Raw genomic sequence first — 23,836 nt, forward strand, 5'->3', positions numbered from 1 at the left:
AGGGCCGGGACCGTATCTTCAAGGCACTCTTCCCAAGTACCACAGCAAAGGCTGACAAACATGTCTCGCTGAACAGACAAGGATACCTAATTTGTGGAGGTCGGAAAACTACGGGTGTTATTTTTATCTTTCCTCTATTTGACATTTCATTAATGCTATTCAAATATCATATATGTTTTCAATATTAAATGTTTATTTCAACATGTAGCATTTGTTTGGGAAGTGGTAACAAAAGCACATTAACAAGTCTTTTACAATTATCAAATACTAAAACTTTCCCAGCAGCCCCTCTTATGGTGAAAGAGAAATGAGAAAGGAAAAGTGGCCCTATCTTCTAGTACTTGAGACACAGAAAAAAGGCCTCCATCACAGCACTGGTTCTCAACAGTGTTCCTAGATGACTGGCGGTCTCCGAGGGTGCCTTGATGTTCCACTGACTGATCAAAAGTCAGAACACACTTGTGTCTAGGTGACCTGTCTACTCAAGACAAAAACAAGCAAAAAAAGACCTGCTCCCTGACTTAAATGCCATAAAGAAAAAAGTCACACAGAGCAACCTAGCAAATGTGGAAGCATAACTCCCAATTCCTTACAGATCTGGAGATAAGCCTTCATCATCGGATACTAACTTCCCTTTACACCAGATTGAAGACTAGGAGGCAACCTTCCAGAAAAGAAAGATATGTGGCAAAGAATGTCAAGAACTTCCCTCATAGTATGTCCAATACTTGATTCTTCTCTTTTCTTCTGTTTTCTCACCCCACCTAAGAAGCCCTGGCAACATTATCACCACCATTCCCCTCAAGTCACACTCGGCCAGTGGTTCTCAGCAGAAGGTCAGGCCCAGTGAGAAGACACTAGTACAGGAAGAGGATGAAAAAGCTTTTCCAGAACCACCTCACTAAGAAAACAACTTAAAAAGAACAGTCAAGCAGACAGTCCTTGCTTTACACAGTAACAACATGCATGAACTTCAATTCCCACAAGTAACACAAGTCATCCAACACCATGGTTCAAATTACAGTTAACACAGCAACATTTTCCAAAATAGATAATCAAAAGAGGGAACTAGCCAACAAAGATGAAAGTGCAGCAAATAAATGAAAAGTGCTAACACTGAAAGTGAAAGTCAAATCCAATGTAAAGTTACAAAAGACATAGCCAGCCGTGGGAATAGGGACACTGCCGTCCAAGAGAGATTCTAGATATGCGTTAGAGGAAATTTGTGAAGGCCAACTTACCAACATTAGTGAGGCAAGTGGCTATGACCAAAAGGATGAAGATGTCCCAGAGGAAGGGACGCCAGCAAAAAGTCTTCCCATTAAAGGAACTCTTGGAGATATTGCATAAGGTTGAAAGCACACAGGATAAAATGCTGGAAGTTGATCCAACCTTAGAAAGCAGTATGACACTTTGCCAAGGCATAAAAAAGATGTTTGTTCTGTATTGTAAGTTATCTGACTAGAAGACCAGCACTGGTCAAATTACTTTTGACACGTTTTCTCACAAAGAAATAAATTCTTAGTTTCTAATGTTTTAAATTACAACGTTCTCAATATTAGCTTTACTATTTTTTTCACTTCCCTATACATTTTCAATCAACAGTAAGAGTCTGTCATTTAATGCTGACAAGAATTTTTAGGTCATTGAAGAATCATACGCTTCCTCATCAGTTATTCTGACCATTCTGCATGGTTTCCGCTTGCACGTTTTGACAACCCAGGCTACCACGCAAAGGACCGTCTGTACTCTACACACTTGCCAAGGTTTTCCCTGTAACCTAGGACTGGTTAAAAGTAACTACAGCAGGATGTTTTGGGTTTCATCCAAGTAACAAGCCAGATAAATTCATGAACTACCAGGACAATGAAATAGTTAAGTACTGAAGGGGAGAGAAGAGTCAGGCAGGAAGGAAGAGAGATATAATACAAGGTGTGTGGTATTTTTAAAAATATAAAGTACTTTATATTAAAAAAACTAGAAGACAAAAAGTAATGCTATCAAAATTATTTTGTGTTATCTTGGGGAATTGCAATAGTTCTTTTTTAATGAACGGAATAGTATTTTTATAATTTTAATTACACATGAACAGATGTACCAATGTGCGGTGTTTTATTTTTTTTCTCTTTTATAAGTATTTTCCATGTTCTAGCACATACTCCCCACAAGCACTGTTGTTAATGGCCCCTAAACAGTTGATGAAATGCATCTTTTAACGTTCAACCTAACCATTCCCGTGTTTCATGTTTAAGTGGCTTTCCATTATCTTCACTGAGTTAAATGTTATGAACAACTTTAAGTTACTAATACTTAGTTCCAAACTGCTTTCCTAAAAGTATGCACCAGTCACTATACTCTGAGGTTTTCTCTTCTGAAAAGCCTACTCACTCCAAATGAACACTAACATCCCAGAGGCTCTCCCGGTATTCAACTCTACAACCCTCCCATCCTCCTCCTGAAGCTTTAGGAAGTATTTAAATGTCTGCTACATGCCAGGCTCTGGACTGCATATCTGACATTACCTCATTTAATACTCAGAATGTGAATTTCAAGGCCAGCAATCATTAAGACCTACCTTTCATTCATTCATTCATTCATTCACTCAATAAGTAAAGCCGAGTACATATAAAATGCCAGGCACTGGTAAAACAGTAGTAAGCAAAACAAAACTCCCCCAGGAGCGCTCACCCTCCCTCAAAGACGCTCCAAAGCTGGAGAAAAAAAAAAAAAAAAAACAACAAAAACAAAACCGCCACTCCATTGCTGAACTACTTTCATAATAAAACTTTCTAATGGCTTCCCTTATGCTTCAAATAAAATCCAAATCCTTTCCATGGCCCACAAAGACTCACTTCAGCTGACTTTCTCTACCTCTCTAATATACCCCCGCCAACACTACCCTTACCCACTAGGCCCCAGCCACCACTTTAACATCCTCAATTCTTTCCACCTGAGGGTTTTCCTTCATGCTGCTCTACAAAATGTCTTGAGCTTTCTTATCTTTTATGTCTTAGTTTAATGTCACCTCCTCAGGGGCTTTCTTGGCTACTCCATCTCAGGGAGGTTCTCTAATATTATTCTATCTCTATCCCACTGCAGTTCATTTCTTTTTTTTAATAATATTTTTAAAGATTTATTTATTTGAGAGAGAGAGAACACAAGTGGGGGGAGTGGGAGAAAGAGAGGAACAGACAGGGCGCCCATCCCAGGACTCCGAGATCATGACATGAGCCGAACTCAGATGCTTAACCAACTGAGCCACCCAAGCGCCCCTCAGTTCATTTCTTAAATAGTACTTACGAGTTTGGTTTGTTCACCACCATACCTCCAAGGGCTATCGGAGTGCTCAGTGGACAAAATACATGGCAGATAAACTGTGTGCTTAATAAATGAAATCATTCTTCTTTAGCTTGAATGAAATCTAACTTCCTCAAAACTTCTACTTATTGATCCTAATTTTATCTTGTGTAACTATAATGAAAAAAAGTATATTTTTCAGTATTTCTATCATACTTTAATAAATTTTAAAACTACTGTTCATTTGTTAACTCTGGCACTGACCTGTAGCAACAGCTATGGCTGCTGACTTCAGAAACAGTATCAAGGAGTGTTTATGGGAATGGAATCCCACAGTACACCAACTGGATTGGAATCTGAGCTCCAACACCTACACACATGAAATAGATCTCACCTGTGTGACTTTGGAGACGTTACCTAATCTCTCTGTACCTAATTTCCTCATTTGGAAAACCAGGATGGGACTTAGTTGTCAGAATTGATGTACATGAAGAGCTTATCCCAGTTCCTGGCAGGGTAATGTTAATTGTCAAAACTACCACTGTCACACTAGCCACAGAGGAAAACTTCAAAATGGTAACGTATTTCTTTGGATCTTTAAAACCCAGTTTACACAAGTGTCAGCAAACCTAAATTTAAAACCACCATCCACAAGTGTGGCTAAGGCACCCCCCTGCACATCTTTCCGTAACACCCTGAAACTAGCCCTCATGCCATTTATCCTAACAGTCATTTTACTATTCTATCTCCACCACCTGACCCATGTGAGCAGGTCTAGCTTGTTCACCATATTATCTCCAACACCTGCAACAACAAACCTTTGATAATTAAATGAAGAAATTCCACCAAGCCTCCATTACTTCAGTGGGAGCCTTTTTTTTTTAAGGCTGCCTTTTTTTTTTTTTTTAATACTGTTTCTGCCTACTCTTCCACAATGACCAATCTGTATTCACTGCTGGACCTGCCATAAAAGGCTTCAAAATATTACAGAAATTTTTGTTCTTAGGTTTTGTTTTTGATGTGAAAACATGTTGATTCTTGTAGTTTTCTAAGAAATTAAACACTACCATCTTACTGGCTCCATAACTACTTTTCTTATCACTATACCCACAGCCTACAAGAACGCTTGAAATAAGTAGATTTATTATATATTGAATGAAAGATAGGTCATTTTCCGAGAGTGAAAAAAGATAAAGCTAAATGAAAACCACAGTCCTGGACAGAGAGGAGTCTGTGCGATGTAAACGTTTTTTGTTTTGTTACATCGATTTAATTTCCCAGTTCTCCAGAGTGTGGTTACAGGATATAATTGAAGCTCTTCTTTTTTTTCCTTTAGGTAAACCATCCGGCGGAAGACTGTCGAGCACCCACCCCCACCCCCGTCTCCTTCTGTTTTCCGGGCAGCAATGACACAACCTTGACCCAAAAACCCCGCGCTCCCTCCCAGACCTGCCTGGTGACCAGTGACCCCAGGACGGTTCAACGCGCAAAACCGGAAGAACGTGCTAGGGCACAGAAGCCACTATGGGCTCCAGTGCGAGACTCCAGCGCCCCGAGCGCCCACCCTACCGCCCAGCACTCACCACGAGCGAAGCCGTGAACCCAGGCCGGTCCATGGCCCCGCAGACACCTCCCAGGCTATCAGACGAGGCTCTCATTCACTAGGCGCCGCCATCTTGGAGGCGGACCAGTAGTGCGGCACTTCCGCGGCCACGTGAGATCGAACCACAACAACTACACGTGCAACCCCGGAAGCCTTGCCGAAGGAGCGCGGGGAAGGAGGCGAGGAGGAGTCTGGGGAGGGATGTGGTCGAGCCAAATCTCGCGACTCTTCTCTGTCTCTCCTGTCGCCCCCTTGTGATTCGCCTAGACGAAAGAACTCTCGCGAGTAAATGAGCCTTGGCGGGATCCTGGAAGAGAGCCCCTAGCGGAAGGCTGGCTGAAGCTAAAGCGTAGATCCCAAAGAGGCGTGGCTTAGTGGAGGGCGGGCCCTGGAGGGGCAGGACGGATTTCGGGGGGAGGCTTGTGGTTTCCAGTTACTTCTTTTTGGTTTCCCTCTTGGTTTTAGGTGTACAAACTTTGTCTGAATCTCTGTAGAACAGACTCAACATCAGAAGATTATTAAATAGGGGCGCCTGGGTGGATTAGTCGGTTAAGCATCTACCTTCGGCTCAGGTCAGGATCCCTGGGTCCTGGGATTGAGCCCCGCCTTCGTCTCCCTGCCCAGCGGAAAGCCTGCTTCTCCGTCTCCCTCTGCAGCTCCCCCTGCTTGTGCTTTCTCTGTGAAATACATAAAATCTTAAAAAAAAAAAAAAAAAAAATTATTAAATAATGATATAGTAAAAGACTTTAAAAGTTTCCTGACTCCAGCTAAAAATTAGCATCCTCTATTTCTTACTAGCAGTTATTGCACTTAATATTATTTACTTTTTAAATTATTTATTTGCTTATCTTGTTCGCTGCGGTACCAGTGCGCATATCTGGAAGACCAATTTATTAAGTACTTAGTAAAAGTTTCTTGGAGTGGACCTGCCTTTACATTTCTTAAATAAAGTTCTGTGTTTTCTTTATTCTCATCTAGATGTGTCATCTAGAAATGATTAACAAGCATACCTTTAAGCGTTTCAGATTCTGAGCTTCACTAGGTGAAGTTTGGGTACTACTTTGGGCATAACTTCTCCAAGATTGAGTTTCCTCCCTGAAGTGGGGATAATGATAGTAACTTCTTCATTTGGTACTATTACAGATTCCATGAGGTAATGCATACACATTCTCAACTTAGTTCCTGGTTCATAGGAAGTGCTCTCTAAAGATAATGGTAATGTCACCTTCCTGCTTTAAATTACTCCCTTTTGCTGCACACATGATTTGACAGAGAGAGAGACAGCGAGAGAGGGAACACAAGCAGGGGGAGTGAGAGAGGGAGAAGCAGGCTTCCCACGGAGCAGGGAGCCTGATGTGGGGCTCCATCCCAGGACTCTGGGATCATGACCTGAGCTGAAGGCAGATGCTTAACGACTGAGCCACCCAGGCGCCCTGATAGTCCAGGTCCTTACACACTTCCCACATGGTGTCTTCTGTCACACTTCCCACTGGCTAGGCTACTCAAAGACAGACTATACACTTCCAAGCCTCCACATTTTACCCATGTTGTTCCCTCTACCAACAACACCTTTCCCTACGCTGCCTGCAGAACATTGGTACTCTCCTGTTTGCTACATGTCACGATCCATAGGCCATCTCAAAATATGCTGGTTCACGTCCCCCAGGCCAGCAGGAGAACCTCTTACACTGTTGTTTGTCTCTTTCAAGGGCTTATATGACTAAGTCAGGCCCCCCAGGATAATCTCCCTTTTGATTAACTCAATGGTTAGGGACCTTAATTACATCTGCAAAATCTTTGCTGTATAATGCAACATAATCATGGAAGTTATATTTCATCATGCTAACAGGTTCTACTCACACTCAAGGGAAGTAATTGTACAAAACATATGAATTACAGGGCAGGAATCTTGAGAGCCATCTTAGAATTATGCCAACCATATTTACCCATAAGCCCTTGCCAGCAGGTTCCTCAAAGTCCATCAAGGTTCTAGCAGTAGGCTTGCACTAATGTTTTCTTCAAAGCCCTTCCCTTTATCTACTGCCTGGTGACAAAGCCACTCCTATGGCTTAAATGTTTGTTACAGTAGCACCTCATTTTCAAGTCTCAAAATCTGTACTGGTTACCTATTGCTGGGCAATAAACTTAGAACAACAATCAACTTTTATTACCTCACACAGTTTCTGTAGGACAGGAATCCAGGAATGGCTCAGCGGAGTGGTTCAGTCTCAGAGTGTCTCTCATGAGTGTGCCGTCAGGTTATCAGCAAGAAGACTTGACTGGGACTGGAGGATCCACTTACAAAATGGCTCACTCCATGACTCGCAAATTAGCACTATTGGCACATGGCCTCAGCTCCTTGTCACACAGACTTCTCCATAGGGTTGCTTGAGTGTCCTCATGATATGACAGCTGGTTTTCCCCAGAGTGAGTGGTCTCAGAGAGAACAACACAGAAACTATAATGTTTTCTACGACCAAGGCTCAGAAGTCACTCAGTTGTTATTCCTGCAATAGGTCATTTGTTATACAGGCCATCCCTACTTTTTATGGGATTGGACTAAACAATGGCATGAATACCAGGAGGTCAGAATCACTGGGTGTCACCATGGAGACTGGATAGTGCATCAGAGATATGCAAGTGAAAACTGTGATAAGATACGACACACCCCCTAGAGCAGCAACGATAAAAAAGACCCAAAAGGCCAAGTGTTGTTGGCAAGGATGAAGAGCACCTAGAACTGGTACAACCACTACAGAAACCAGTGCCCCTCTTAATTTTTATATATATGTTTTTAATCAGGCTTTAATTCACTTTATTTTTCTTGTGTAAAACTATGTGGTGGCCCTAGTGGGAGCCAGGGTCCGCTGCACAGAGACTCTGGCAGGGGTCTTTACAAGATGGTCAGTGAATTCCTGATAGGGAGACTTGGTGAACACAGTCTCTTTCCAGAGGTCAGGGGTGAGACATTTATAGGTCTTGGAAAATGCATCAAAAGTGGCCTTGGCAAAGTTGCCCAGAGTGGCAGTGGAGGCCCTGGCCGAGGTGTAGAGTTGTCAACCCCGGCCATCGTCAGTAGCTTCTTGAGACAATGTCAGTGCCTCTGGGTGGCAGGGATGAACCATAGCAGCCAGCCACTTCACATGGAACAGCATGGGCATACCGATCTTGTTCCCAAAGGAGCCTCTCCACACGAGGACAATGGAAGAGTTGGCCAGGATGATGGCCCCACGGATGGCAGGAGCTACCTCCTTTGAGCACGGAACACCCAGACCGATGTGTCCACTGTAGTCTCTGATGGCAAGAAATGCCTGTGAAGAGCCTGAGATGGTTGGGGGCCCACTGGCTTGCAAAGCCTCAGCAACCACAACCCAGGGCCTGGTGCATCTCTCAAGGAAAGAGTGGCCACTGTAAGGCCAATCTGAAGTCCTCTGGAGCACCTTTCTCTCTATTCCCATTTTTTAATTGCTTTCTTAAAATGTTTCTGCCTATAATTGAATCCTCCCTAAATTCTCCCTGTCCCCCACCCCCAAGTTTTCCAATACACCTCTTAGGTATTTACCCAAGAGAAATGAAAACATGTGTCCATTATTGTTCACAGCAGTTTTATCCATAAGAGGCAGAAACTGGAAACAACCCAAATGTCCATCAACTAGTGAGTGGATAAACATATTGGGGTACATCCATACAATGGAATATTACTCATCAATAAAAAGAAATGAATTACTGACACATGCAAAAATGTGGATTAATCTCAAAGTTATGCTTTTAAAAAAGTCAGATAAAAACAAGTTCATACTTTGTAATTCCACTTATATGAAATTCTAGTAAAGACAAAATTGTAGTGACAAAACAGACCAGTGGTTTCCAGGCACTGGGGTGAAGGCAAGGGACTGATTAAAAAGGGGGCACAAAACAACACTTTGTGGGGATAGAGATGTTCTGTATCATTATTGTGGTGGCCACTGGTTAGGTCTATACATTTACAAAAATGCATCGAATTGTACACTTTAAATGGATGCACTTTACTGTATGTAAGTTATACCTCAATAACTGATTAAAATATCATATTTGTCTCACAGGATGAGGATGACTGAATATTATATTCATGGAAAGTACACAGTCCAGTGCTGGCATGTAGAAAATATTAAATTTATTCAGTATTTTCCTATTAATGTTATAGATTCTGAATGCTATAAATGATTGATAAATTATTGAGGTGCACAAGCACTTGGTGATACATACTACTATACCTTCCTCAGAGAAAACAAATGTTATTTCCAGTCTCTAATGACCTTGAAAGTTTTAGATAAAACTCTTCCCCTAAAATTAAGGGGAAACTCTTTTCCTCTTCAATGTAATGACTGTTTTTAACTATGTAAGAAGAAATTATGTTGATACCATTTTCTGGTAACTTGGAAGGCAATACAATTCATTGGATGCCTTCCAGTATCAAGAAGAAATGTTATATTCTCTCCTTTTTTACAAAGGTAAAAGCTTCATCAACTATTTCCACTAGATGCCCTTTAAGAAACATAGATCTTACAACATAACCTGGGACCTCCTTTTCAAGAAATGCTAGTACAAGGGCACCTGGGTGGCTCAGTCGTTAAGCATCTGCCTTCGGCCCAGATCATGATCCTGGGGTCCTGGGATCGAGTTCCGCATTGGACTCCCTGCTCGGCGGGAAGCCTGCTTCTCCCTCTCCCACTCCGCCTGCTTGGGTTCCCTGTCTCGCTGTGTCTCTCTCTGTCAAATAAATAAATAAAATCTTAAAAAAAAAAGAAGAATCTTTAATGATACAGAAAGATGATAAACATAAAAATAATTGCACAAGAACATAGGCATAGGCTGGTTTTTCTCTTTACATCTCAGCAGATCTATTCTCTGCTTTCTCTGCCTTGTTCTCTGTCCTAGGGAGCTGACCCCTAGGAACTGCCCTCTGGTTTTCAGTTGGGCTTGGCCAGTAACAGTCATGGGCAAATCTGAGAATGGCAGAAGAAAGAGGCCAGAGTATTTCTTCCTTGCTCCCTACCTGCTTTCACCCAATTCTGTCAGATGGTGTGTCCCTTGACAAGTGTGTTCCTATAAGACAGCTTCCCCTCTGTGGCTCCCCTTTTTGGCCTCTTGTAACACCTTTTCCTTCCCTTCCTTCTTCAGGGCTATGGATGATAATGGCTTTTCATTGTTGTAAGCCCCGGCTGCCTCTTTCATACCTAATTGATTTTCTTAACACTGCACATAGCTCTCCTCAAAAATCCCAGTTGAGTGCCCTCTATTTGCTAATAAAACTGATTGACAAAAGACAATATAATCCAATTTTTGTAAACATACACATTAGTTATCTATTGCTACATAACAAACTACGCCAATACTTGGCAGCTTAAAAAAACAAACATTTACTCTCTCAGAGTTTCTTTAGGTCCGATATCTGGATATTGCCTAGCAACACATAGGCTAGTTCAAAGTCTCTCATGAGACTGCATTCATGCTGCCAGCCAGGGCTGCCAGTCCCATCTGATGGCTCAAGTGGGGGAGGATCCACTTCCAAGCTCACTCCCATGGGTGTTGGCAGGACCCATTTCCTTGCAGGATGTTGGACTGAAGGGCTCCAGTCTTCCCTATCTATTGCCTGGAGGCCTTCCTTAGTTCCTTGCCGCAGTGGCCTTTCCACATGGGAGCTTGCAACATGGTCCCTGGCTTTCATCAGAGGGAGCAAGCAAGAAGGAATGAAAGATAACACCCAGAATGGAAGCCACAAACTTGGTAATCTAATATCTGAGGTGACATCCCATCAACTTTGCCAGGCCACACCCAGGGAGAGGGGATTACACAAGGAAATAGATATAGGCAGTAGGAATCATTAGGGGGAGATCTTAGAGGCAAAACATAATTTGCAAATGCACACCAAAAACATCTGTATGATGACTGGTTATCTTTCGGTACATTAACAATGATCTGTTTTTTCTTTGCATTACTGGCAATTTCTAATGAATAACTACTACTGCTGTGAATACTATCATCATATGAATCTTTTGTTGCTAACCTATATCTAGCTGACAGCCACTCACATGACATTGCTTAATTTTTTACCTTTTTCCATGAACAAGTTGATATAAACCTGCCTAGACTTTAAGAAGAGTGAATCAATTATCTGCCATCATTGGATTCCGCTCAATATTTGACCCAATATGAAGCTCTGTCTAGGTTTCCAAGACATGTATAAAATAATCAGGATGAAATGTGTTCAGCTAATTTTTGCATTCTCTGACAACGATCTCCACCCGACTGGACACGGAAATTATCTTAAAACCCTATGCCTTGTGCATTTGCTGCCCACCAGTTTGGCAAGCCTGTCACACTGAAATAGAACACAGAAGTGCCCTTGCTGTAATTGCTCCCCTCTGTTGAAGTGGCAACAAATAATTATAGGTCACCCTTGTGACAGAGATGAGAACAGCAAATGATTTTTCTCAGCCACTCACTATTGTTATAGTCAAGGGCAAATGGAGCTATTTTTTTCTTTGCAGTATAGGAAATAATGGGAAAACATAAATGAGGTTCACGATCTTCCCATTATAGGAAAATTAAAGAAAAATGTTCACCATTAAACCACAGTTCCAACTAAGCACGACAACAACTTTTATTATTCCTCAAATTAATTCCATCAACAAGTACTAAATAAGCATCTATTGTGTCCCATAATGTCCTTTTTTTCCCATATAAATATCTTACCCTACCAACTTCATTTTTTTTTTAAGATTTTTTATTTATTTATTTGATAGAGAGAGGCACAGCTAGAGAGGAAACACAAGCAGGGGGAGGGGGAGAGGGAGAAGCAGGCTTCCCACCAAGCAGGGAACCCGATGCGGGGCTCCATCCCAGGACCCTGGGATCATGACCTGAGCCGAAGGCAGACGTTTAATGACTGAGCCACCCAGGCGCCGCCCAACTTCGTTTTTTTGTCATGGTTCCACAATTCTTACAATCTGCTGGTTAAGAAGTCTGCCTCTTATTCAATTTCTTATTTATCTTTGATGCAAACCATTACCTAATCCTTCAGAGACACCCCCCTCTCCTCTCCCTTCTCCCTGCAAACACCTTCAAAAATTATATCTTGGCTCATTAACAGCTGAACCAGTCAGAAAAACCTTCTCTTGACTCCACACCTCGCCTTTCCAGTTCCCCTTGATAACTCCACATGAGTAAAAGAAATTGTGGTCACTTTCTATCAGGCCCTATGAGATGACTGACCGTTTCCCTATTTACTTTCCCACTTAATCCAAACTGTCACCTGTAACTTAGGCATTATAATTGAGCCTGGACTCCTAGTTTCTTAAAGGAAAACAGCAAAACTCAAAAGGAATTCATTTCCACCTGGGAAAAGAGTTTGGCACTTTCTTACAAAGCTAAACACAGTCTTAATATAAGATCTGCTAATTGTACTCCTTGATATTTTCTGAAATTAGTTGAAAACATGTGTCCACACAAAAATCTGCACATGAATGTTTATAGCAGGTTTATTCACAAGTGCCAAAACTTGGAAGCAACCAAGATGTCCTTCAGTAGGTGAATGGATAAAGAAACCGTGGTACATCCATATTATTCAGCACTAAAAAGAAACGAGCTACCAAGCCATGAAAAGACATGGAGGAAGCTTGAATGCCTATTACTAAGTGAATGAAGCCAATCTGAAAAGGCTCTATACTGTATGATTCTAACCACATGACATTCTGCAAAAGGCAAAACTATGAAGACGATAAAAAAGATCAGTAGTTGCCAGAGGTTAGGGGGAGGGAGGAATGAATAGACTGAGCACAGAGGATTTTTAGGGCAGTGAAATAAATTATTATGATAATGATGGATACATGTCTTAATACGTTTGTTCAAACCCATGGAATGTACAATGCCAAGAGGGATTATCCAATGTAAACTATGGATTTGGGATAATCGTGATGTTTCAGTAAAGGTTTAACAATTTGAACAATTACACCACTCTGCTGGGGATATTGGATAGACTGAGGAGGGAGGCAGGGAGTATACGGGAACTCTGTAATTTTTGCTCAATTTTGCTGTGAATGTAAAACTGCTTTTTAAAAAAGTCTACTATAATAAAAAAAAAAAAGGAAGTCATTATACTCTTCCTTGAGATTCCCAATGATAATAACCTTTAGTCAAATTCTATCTTTCCTATATCCAGGGAAAGAGACAGAGAGGGAAGGAAAGAAGAGAAGAGAAGGGGCAGAGAAAGGAAAAGAGGAAAAGTGAGATAATGTAAGGAAAAAAAAAAGATTGTGTGGATATTAAGACACTCTCCAACCCAAATGTCTGTTGACAGATGAACAGATAAACAAAATGTGGTATAAACATACAATGGAATACTATACAGCCTTAAAAAGGAAGGAAATTCTGACACATGGTACAGCACAGATGAACCTTGAAGACATTATGTTAAGCGAAATAAGCCAGTCACAGCAGGACAAATACTGTATTCTTCTGCTTTTAAGAGTTGCCTAGAGGAGTCAAATTGATAAGAACAGGAAGTAGAATGGTGGTTGCCCGGAGCTAGAAGTGGGCAGAGAGAGATGGTTAGTTCATGTTTCATGGGTACACAGTTTCAGTTGGGGAAGATGAAAAAGTTCTAGGCATGGATGGTGGTGATGGTTGTACAACAGTGTGAATGTACTTAATGCCATTGAACTACATGCTTAAAATGGTTAAAAGGGTCATTTTCGTGTTATGTATATTTTACCACCATAAGCAAGACACTTCCTCATAGGAGGTGGAATACATTTAATAGATTCCATTTCAAAGATGAAATGCAACTCAGTCTCACCAAAAAAGCAGATGCACAACAGTCTTTAATCAACAAGTAACCCAAGTTCTCCCCACCCCATCAATGCCATTTTGCCTCATGGGTCAGAGTCACTGAAGGGAAGGAAAGGGGGACACGGCAATGAGGGGTGCACTCTATCATACAACACAGAGCCCCTGATCATTTGCCAATATGGAAAATTTTTAAAGAACGATATTTATTACTTCAAATTTCCACTCCCCAACTCCGTCATCCTGTGCCTCTCCTGACTCAGTCTGCCATTTTATACCTTCTACCTTCCTCATTGCAAGCCTTCCAAAGAGTTCTGCAGCACGGTAGTCTTTTTATTACCTTCTGCCAAACAAACAGCAGTCCTGCATTCAAAAGGGCATGACCTTTTATTCTTCTGAGCTAGCTGCATGTGTCCTAAATGAACACTTTGGGCTTAATGCTACAGGCCAAACATTAATCTTTTTGATCTTTCCTAAGTGAACCTGTTTAGAGTTCAAATACTCGTGAAAAAAGTGAGCTTATATCTTTGTCATTTCTCAGGTGCAATGCTGCTACATTGCAAAATGGCCACAGTTCCCCCAAATAATTACAAGAGAACACGTCACCACCTGCAGAGCAATGCGTCAGTCAGGTGCTGCCCCCATCCTCAGTTAATTCTTACATTTGTTCCTCTTGTGAGTTTTATTTCTCAACAGACATTCTCCATTTTTCCCTTGAGCCTGAATGGTCTGTCCCTGAGCTAGTGCTTCAACTTCATGGCCTGCCAGCCACCCTTCTCACTAATGAAGCTTTAGCAACACTGGGGGCTTTTGGTGCCTCAGATGAGTCGAGCTTGTCCATACCTTCAGTCTCAGGGCCTTTGCACATGCCTAACCCCCATACCTACAATTCTCCTTCTTATACGGCTGAGGCTGTTAATGTGGTTTCCGTAGAGATTGTCTTCTCCTTCCCATCACCCAACTTCTACCAGTTTTCTCTCATACCATCACACTTTTTTCCTCAGCACTTGTCACAACTTGTAATTCTGTATTCGTGTGCCCATTTAAAGTCTTTCTCCCACACCAGACTATAAGATCCATTAACACGGGGACAATGTCTATCAGATTCACAACTGTGTACTCAGTGCCAGACACATAGTTGAGCTCAAATACTGGAATGAAGGGAAGATAGGAGAGAGGAATGGAGGAAGGGAATGAAGGAAAATGTCTGACACAAGTGCATCTTCGGTTCTGTAACAAAGCATTAAGAAGGGGCAGTAGGGGCAGTAGGGGCAGTAGGCATCCGCCATTCTTGGAGACCGCCATTACTAGAGGATTAGTAATGCTATGGAAATCTTCAGGCTGCCCTTTCCCCCAGAGAACTATTCCTCCTGTATTTCAGACAGTTGGAAAACAAGGGATGCCAATTTGGAGTATGTGTTCCTGGCAGGAGAGCATGTGGAACCCACGGAGAAATCTCCATCCTGATTTCCCTGATCCCTGCCTCTTCCAGAGTTCACTGCTTTTGGCATACCAGGATTTCCTTTCAAGAAATGAGCTCTCTCAGAAACACGGGTGAATCCAACCAGGGCGATGGGAAATCAGTTTTGTTGTGACCTTGTGGATGACAGTTCGGCTATTTCACAACAGCTGGTAACACTCTATGTTGCTTGCAGAAATGAGAGGATCAAAGAAAAACTATATTTTTGTCTAAGTAAATCTGGGGAAAGAGTGATTAAAAATAATTCTCAAAATGAAAGAATACTATTAACTAATCCCTTAGAAGTAATTTTTCCACATTGTTTCAATTATATTTTTCCTGTGCAATACGTAAGTTACCCTCAGTAAGCACTCAGAGAACCTGGTTCTTACACAAATACCCATAGTATGCTTACTTCACACTTACATAGAATGAATTTTTGGTTCATGGAAACCAGGCACAACTATTTCTGTCGTGTTGATACACCATCTGTTTTAACAATGGATCAATAGCAATAATAGATGATCAGGGGCGCTTGGGGGACTCAGTCGGTTAAGTGTCTGCCTTTGGCCCAGGTCATGATCCCAGGGTCCTGGGATCAAGCCCCGCATCGGGCTCCCTGCTTAGTGGGGAGTCTGCTTCTCCCTCAGACCCTCCCCCATCTCGTGCTCTCTCTCTCTCACTCTCTCTCTCAAATAAATAAATAAAATCTGAAAAAAATAGATGATCAATTGTGCTGTCTTTTTATGCCTCTGTTTCTCCTCAGCTTCTGGGGTGCCTGGGTGGCTCAGTCGGTTAGGCATCCAACTCTTAGTTCCGGCTCAGGTCATGATCTCAGGATCATGAGATGGAGTCCCGTGTTGGGCTCCGTGCTCAGTGCAGAATCTGCTTGTCCCTCTCCCTCCCCCTCTCCCTCCTCCTCCACTCCTCCCTCCTGCTCAATCTCTCTGTCTCTCTCAAATCAATCAATCAATCAATCAATCCTCTAAAAGACCATTTGGACAGACAAAAAAATTGGGACAGAGCTTATGACCAAGCTTGAAAATTAATTTGAGAAATATATTTCTAAAATCCATATTGTATGCCTATCTTCTTTCTCAAATAGTCTATAATTAATAATGAGACTCATTTGTAATTTAAAAAAAAAGCCACTTGGTTTTGTTTACATGAAAGTTCACAGCATATGTCAATTCCTTTAGGCAGGAATTTGGAGATGAGGGCAATTGTTTTATATGCACTGTGTTTTTATTCATCAAAGAATCATGTAGAGTATCTCGAATACAATGTTAACATCATGCTCAGGGCTGAACCCAGATGTACTTTTAAAACAAATTCAGAGTCTGTCTTCTCCTAGTACTGTCTCATTACAAATGACAAATTAAAATACATGGGGAAGGTTGTATCTGCCTCGTTTGCAGTAAAACCTCTGACTGTTAGGACCACGCTGAGAATGAGAGAGTCTTGAACTAGACTGGTCTCGAGGATTGGTGGCAAAGCTGCAGCCCCTCTGTGCTAAGGTGACACACTCATCCTGTGTGTCGCAGCTCTAGGTGTCCCGTGTAGGTGAGAGAGGCCACAAGGCTGGGAATCTGAGTAGCAGCTGGGCTTCCCAATGAGGCGTGGTTGCTGTGCATGCAGTCCTGTATCCATCCACCTAAACAGCTAAGCAAAGATAGTATTAACTTAAAGCCTACTGGGTCTCCAGAGTCTAATTGCCATTAGAAACTGTAAGTACTGCTGGGCTGCTGCAAATATATTAAGTGAAGCCTATTTTACTCAGAAATGTCCTCTGTCTAATGCTTTATAATAATTAGTTCACTCTTTCATAAATAATATCTACCCTTCATAGGAAGATTTTCTTGTAAGAGAAACGGCATGTATAGCTTTGCAGATTGTACACAACATGGTTCCAAGGGATGCCAATTACAATGTAATGCATGTGAATGTCTTACAGATTTTTTTCATTGCCCAGCTCTGGGGGACAAAAATTACACTGCATTCTATATAAGTGGCCAGACTCTGGAGTTGTACAGTGTACAACCTACACAACCACGTATGGGGCACTGGTCTACCTCAGTCTTAAGTTTGTTAGTTCCAAAATGCACCCTGGCTTGGAGTACAAAGAGCAAGGATTCTATAGTCAATGCTATAGATGCACTGTCCCATATGTCCCTGGCTTATCTGAGTTCACCTATAGCTATGGTCAACAGTCCCTGACAATATACCAACTCAGGAATCATGGCTTCTCATCATCTACCTGAGTCCTCTCTTCAGCACCTGCAGGCATGACCAAGATATGTGGGTAAAGGAATGCCCCAGCCTTTGTTCTGATGGGGAAATGTTATGCATGTTCCACAGTTTCTCAGAGGTTCCCCAGGAGAATTAAGCCCTACTTGCCTGCAGCACTAACCTGCTATTTTATGTATACCTTGTAACTTTTTGTCCTTTCCTGTCTCGCTTTTTTCTCTTCTTTTTGCTTCCAGAAATTGTCTCTCCCAAAAAGCTACCTGAACCCAAGCCTCTGATTCAAGGTCTATTTTAGAAGAAACCCAAATTAAGACAGATGATCTTAGAAACAAATGACATTAGTTGATTTTTTAACTTGGGTCCTGACCTAGCACTAAATATTTGTTGAGTGAATGAATGAATAATTCTTGCACAGGGCAACGGGTTGCCTCCACTGATCAGGAAGGTGAGAAGCAAGAAGAACAAGTTAAGCATTGTTGGTTTTGTTTTTTTTTTTTTTAAGATTTTATTTATTTATTTGTCAGAGAGAGAGAGAGAGAGAGCACAAGCAGGGGCAGTGGCAGGCAGAGGGAGAAGCAGGCTTCCCACAGAGCAGGGAGCCTGATGAGGGACTTGATCCTAGGACCCTGGGATCATGACCTGAGCCGGAGGCAGACGCTTAACCAACTGAGCCACCCAGGTGCCCCAAGCAGTATGACAAACTGCATGTATGACAACATGTTAGAAAACTCAACTGTCCCTCACAAACTCATCAAAGTATGCTCCATTCCAGATGCAAATGAAAGCGGCTTTATACAGCAGGGACATCATTCACACTGTAATTTTGAGGGGAGAGAAGTATAAGAACCTTTGTGTTTATGCAATAAAATGTCTCCTCCACCCCTCAAATTCTCTTCAAGCTCTTAATAAAAAACCTGCAAATACCCTCATTCTGATTTTGGACACAAAGCCTCTGTTTCCTAACCAGAGAAAGATACGAGACTCTGGGGATAGGGAATTATAAATCCATGTCTTTGTTCTTTAAAATCATTCCTTTATCTCTGAACCTCAACAATGCTTTCTCTCTCTCTCTTTAATTCCAGGAGGAATACATGTGCAAAGAGCGTGAAATTAACACAGCGCATGCACAATCTCAGTAAGTAAACATGAAAACCTTTTTGTTGCACATCACTAGCTTTATTCAATTAGTAAAATGTTAAAACGTTGTTGCCTTGCACAACCTAACCTTTTAATTTGTGGGCAAATTAAAACAACCAACCAAAAAACTAGCAAATAAGAAAAACCTGAAATTGTTCCTTTTCCATCAAGGTACTCAGCCAAATACAGAAGCTGCAGAATCTGGTTTCCAGAATTCTCATTTCCATCTCAAGCCTTTTTAGTCCTCCTAGTCAATACCCTTTCCCACCTTCAAGTACCATAGTCTTCCTCTTTGCAGTCAACTAAGTGTCTAAAGTGTTAGCTGGGGAAAAAAAAGTGTTAGCTGACAGCTAAGGCAAGAAGAGTGGTTTAACACATTCATGGTAACCATACTACAAAAGCCCTTACTTTCATTACTGTTCACAGGGCAGACATCACTAATCTATTGCTGAAAGACCATCACACTCCTTAACAAGCTGCTGCCAGCAGCAATCAGAGTTGGTACAAGAAAGTCATTTCGTCAAGCAATCTCTACTGAACTCCTACTGTGTTCTAGTCACTGGTCTGACGAGGAACATAGTGATGAAAAACAGCATCCTTGATGGCATGATAGAAAGGTGAACAAAACAGACAATATCCTAGCCTGTCCTGGGCTATCGGCATTTTAATAAGTGCTTGTGACAACAGAAAACTCTGAAAACCCAAAAGGGTAAACCTCCAGAAGTAAACAGCATGGGTATTTTTGGCCACAAACTCCATCAGATAACTCTTCTTGATATTTTCATGGAAGCTTCCCACTGTAGGGCCAGGAATTCTAGCACTGCATCATTAGGTGGATTATCTCAGTTTTTACAAAAATTTAGATAGAGGGGGAACAAGGGAAATAAACAAGGTAGAGTGTTCCCTTTCCCTCTTCTTTCCAACGTGCTGCATGACTCTGCTATGTGCCAGGTTCTAAATTAGATGTGGGGATGCATACATGATTGGGTTTCATTCTCTGCCACTGTCATGCTCCAGTATAATGAGGGATATGGAATCATAAACAGGTGAATTCAGAGTAATACCATGGACCACTAGGGCCTGAGCTCACTGTGGCAGCTGACCAAGCCAACCCCTGAGTGTAAGCGATCCACTGTGGAACTGCTGTGCCAAGTGCTCTCAACGTCATCAACTACTTGTATGAATGTCACCGCAAGTAACTGCCATCTTTAAAGTAATCAACCTTTTCTTTCTTTTCTCTAGATGTAAGAGACACCCAGAAGACAGAAAGTTAAAACCCATCCTGGTCCCTGATTTCGAACTAAATTACAAAGCTATGGTAATAAAAACAGTGTGAGATTGTGATAAAAACAGACACATGGATCAGTGGAACAGAAGCCGAAGCCCAGAAATAAACCCATGCACACATGGTCAATTATTTTACAAGGGAGGCAAGAGTATACAATGAGGAAAGAAGGGCAGTCTCTTCAACAAATGGTGTTGGGGAAACTGGACAGCCACATGCAAAAGAATGAAACTGGACCCCTACCTTACACCATACCCAAAAATTAACTCAAAATGGATTAAAGATTTGAATATAAGACCTGAAACCATGAAACTTCTAGAAGAAAACATAGGCAGTAAGATCCTTGACATAGGTCTTGGCAATGATTTTTTTTAAATCTTACACCAAAAGCAAAAATACATAAATACCTCAAACTAAAAGTCTTCTTTACAGCAAAGAAAACCATTAACAAAATGGAAACGCAGCCTACTGAATGGGAGAAGATATTTTCAAATCAAATATCTGATAAGGGACCCTCTTATGCGATTGGTGGGAATGCAAGCTGGGGCAGCCACTCTGGAAAACAATAGGAAAACAATATGGAGGTTGCTCAAAAAGTTAAAAAACAGAACTACCCCATGACCCAGCAATTGCACTACTAGGTATTTATCCAAAGGATACAAAAATAGTGATTTGAAGGGGCACCTTCACCCCAATGTTTATAGCAGCAATGTCTACAATAACCGAAATATGGGAAGAACCCAGATGTCCATTGACAGATGAATGGGTAAAAAAGAAGTGGTGTATATATATACAATGGAATATTACTCAGCCATCAAAAAGAATGAAATCTTGCCATTTGCAACAATGTGGCTAGAACTAGAGGGTATGATGTAAGCGAAATAAGTCAGTCAGAGAAAGACAAATACCATATGATTTCACTCATATGTGGAATTAAAGAAACAAAACAGATGAACATAGGAGAAGGGAAGGAAAAATAAAATAAGATAAAAACAGAGGGAGGCAAACCATAAGACACGATGAACTTTAGGAAACAAAGTGAGGGTTGCTGGAAGGGAGGTGAGTGGGGAGATAGGGTAACTGGATGACAGGCATCAAGGAGGGCACGTGATGTAATGAGCACTGGGTGTTACATGCAACTGATGAATCACTAAATTCTACTCCTGAAACTAATAATACACTATATGTTAAGTAAATTGAATTTAAATAAAAAATTATTTTAAAACCAAGTATCTGATAAGGGACTGAAATCCAAAGTATATAAAGACCTCAGATAACTCAATAGCAAAAAAAAAAAAAAAAACCTACTTAAACAATGGGCAGAGGATCTGAACGAACACTTTTTAAAAGAAGACTATGGATGTCCAACAGGTATGTGAGAAGATGCTCTACATCATTAATAACCAGGGAAATGGAAACTAAAACCACAATGAGAAGGGGAGCCTGGGTGGTGCAGCCAGTTAAGCTTCTGACTTTTGGTTTCTGCTCAGCTTGTGATCTCCGTGTGGTAGGATGGAGCCCTGCTTCAGGCTCTGTGCTCAGCACGAGTCTGCTTAAGACTCTCCCTCTCCCTTTGCCCCTCCCCACTCAAATAAATAAATAAAACCTTCAAAAACAAAAATCCACGGTGAGGTGTCACCTCACAGTTGTCAGAATGGCTAGTATCAAAAAGACTAAAAAATAAGTGTTGATGAGGACGTGGAGAAAAGGGGACCCCCATGCACCGTTGGTGGGAATGCAAACTGGCGCAGCCACTGTAAAAAATATTATGGAGGTTCCTCAAAAAGTTTAAAATAGAACTACCCTGTGATCCAGGAATTCCATTTCTGGATACTTATCTGAAGAAAATAAAAACACTAATTTGAAAAGATATATGCACCCCCAGGAGAAGGGGAGGAGAAAGATATACACACCCCCATGTTCATGGCAGCATTATTTATAACAGCCAAGATATCGAAAGAACATAAACGTCCATTGGTGGGGGTGCCTGGGTGGCTCAGTCAGTTATGGGTCTGTGTTCAGCTCAGGTCATGATCTCAGGGTCCTGGGATCGAGCCCTGAGTCGGGGGGGTCCTTGCTCAGCGGGGGTCTGCTTCTCCCTCTGCCCCTCCCCCCTGTTCATGCTTTCTTTCTCTCTCTCAAATAAATAAAAAAATAAAATATTAAAAAATAAGTAGGGGTGCCTGGGTGGCTCAGTCGTTAAGCGTCTGCCTTCGGCTCAGGTCATGGTCCCAGGGTCCTGGGATCGAGCCCCACATCGGGCTCCCTGCTCCACAGGAAGCCTGCTTCTCCCTCTCCCACTCCCCCTGCTTGTGTTCCCTCTCTCGCTGTGTCTCTCTCTGTCAAATAAATAAATAAATAAATCTTTAAAAATAAATAAATAAATAAATGTAAATGTCAATTGATAGATAAAGAAATCGTGGTGTACTTTATACTATGGAATGCTATTCAGCCATAAAAAAAATAAAATCTTGCCATTTGTGACAAGGATGGGCCTTGAGGGCATTATGATAAGTGAAATAAGTCAGACGATGAAAGACAAATACTTTTTGATCTTTCTTATATATGAAACTTAAATAAATAAATAATATAAATAGGTAAATATATATATTTATATATATATTTACAGCGAACTCATAGATACAGAGAACAAGTCAGTTGTTGCCAGAGGTAGGGGGTTAGGGTGATGAGAGAAATAGATGGATTGTGTTTGGTTTTTTTAGCTTAGATAAATGGAATTAAAAAAAAAAAAAACCTATCCTGGTAACATTTTATGAGCACTTATCTCCTACTATTTTACAATTTTTAAAAGGCAAAACCAATTATATGTATTAGCATCCAAAGGCATTTTCATATTTTATTAATCTACTGACATTTTAAGAAATAAAGGGAAATTAAAATTCTATTTAGTCAGCAGTCTTAGCATTTCTTTCTTTTAGAAAAATTCATGCATTTAAAAATTACTAATTAAACATTAAACATTATTAAACTCTTTATTAATTAAGCTTTTAAAATTAGTTATGAACCTGGAAATCACAATTTAGTTAACATATTAAATCTTTATGAATTGTCTTGTCAGACTTTTATAGAATTAAGCCATCTAAGGAGACATCCACTATTATGTTATTTAGTTAAATACAATTTAATACATAATTTTTTAATTGCAAATTTAACCTTGGTCTTGAACAAAGCAAAATATTGCACTAACTTTTTTTATGGTAAATTAACTGTTAGAAACTGAATGATGTAGAAGTTTCAGGATTGCCACTCAAATACTTAACACTAAAATTATTTAAATGAAAAAGTCAGGGGCGCCTGGGTGGCTCAGTCGTTAAGCGTCTGCCTTCAGCTCAGGTCATGATCTCAGGGTCCTGGGATCGAGTCCCACATCGGGCTCCTTGCTCGGCAGGGATCCTGCTTCTTCCTCTCTCTCCCTTTGCTTGTGCTCTCTCTGTCAAATAAATAAAATCTTTAAAAAGAAAAAGCCAGCTGGGGCTCCTGTGTAGCTCAGTCAGTTAAGCTACTGACTCTTGATTTCGGCTCACGTCATGATCTCAGGGTCATGAGATCGAGCCCCGAGTGGGGCTCTGCTCTTGATGTGGAGCCTGCTTGGGATTCTCTCTCCCTCTCCTTCTGCCCCTCCCCACTGCTCTCTTTCTAGAAAAAAAAAATTAAAAATGAAAAAAAATTAAATGCAAAAGTCAGCTAATTTAGCAAAATTCTGCCTTTTGTTTGTATCTTTTCTCTTCTCAAAACAGGATGTCTTCATGGTTTTTCTGAAGCCTGTGATATGTACAATCACATGGGGTGAAATTAGAACTTTAGGAGGAAGGACCGTGGGACTCCTGACTGGTGAAGAAGGTTCTGGGCTGATTCTCAGGGTGTAGCAAATTTGGGACACTCAAATACCTTTATTGAAGTAAACTTGACCAATTCTTTCTTTCTCTCTTTCTTCCTTCCTTCCTTCCATCCTTCCTTCCTT

General features: G+C 41.2%; 1 protein-coding gene and 1 non-coding gene across 9 annotated transcripts in view; both read right to left on the reverse strand.

The window, feature by feature from the left end:
• The window catches only part of SLC25A26 (solute carrier family 25 member 26), a 135,125-nt gene extending 126,704 nt beyond the window's left edge, over positions 1-8,421 (reverse strand). For 2 of the 8 annotated variants that reach the window (XM_064594009.1, XM_064594004.1), the window contains exons 1-2: positions 7,072-8,388; positions 4,881-5,595 (exon numbers count right to left, since the gene is read on the reverse strand). In XM_064594009.1, the coding sequence (XP_064450079.1) occupies positions 4,881-4,955 (75 nt within the window). In that variant the 5' untranslated portion in view covers positions 4,956-5,595; positions 7,072-8,388. Of the gene's footprint in view, positions 1-4,880; positions 5,596-7,071 lie in introns of all 8 variants that reach the window. The other 6 variants (XR_010412230.1, XM_045862008.3, XM_064593989.1 and 3 more) reach the window with 6 other exon arrangements.
• Positions 8,277-8,382, reverse strand: LOC123835047 (small nucleolar RNA SNORA64/SNORA10 family). Its single transcript, XR_006788606.1, has one exon. It is a non-coding gene; the product is annotated as a small nucleolar RNA SNORA64/SNORA10 family (small nucleolar RNA).
• Positions 8,422-23,836: the final 15,415 nt, after the last annotated feature.

This window comes from Mirounga angustirostris, unplaced genomic scaffold, assembly GCF_029215605.1.
Source record: "Mirounga angustirostris isolate CCGP_5_RB_7025 unplaced genomic scaffold, mMirAng1.0.hap1 SCAF_1, whole genome shotgun sequence".
Taxonomy (NCBI): Eukaryota; Metazoa; Chordata; class Mammalia; order Carnivora; family Phocidae; genus Mirounga; species Mirounga angustirostris.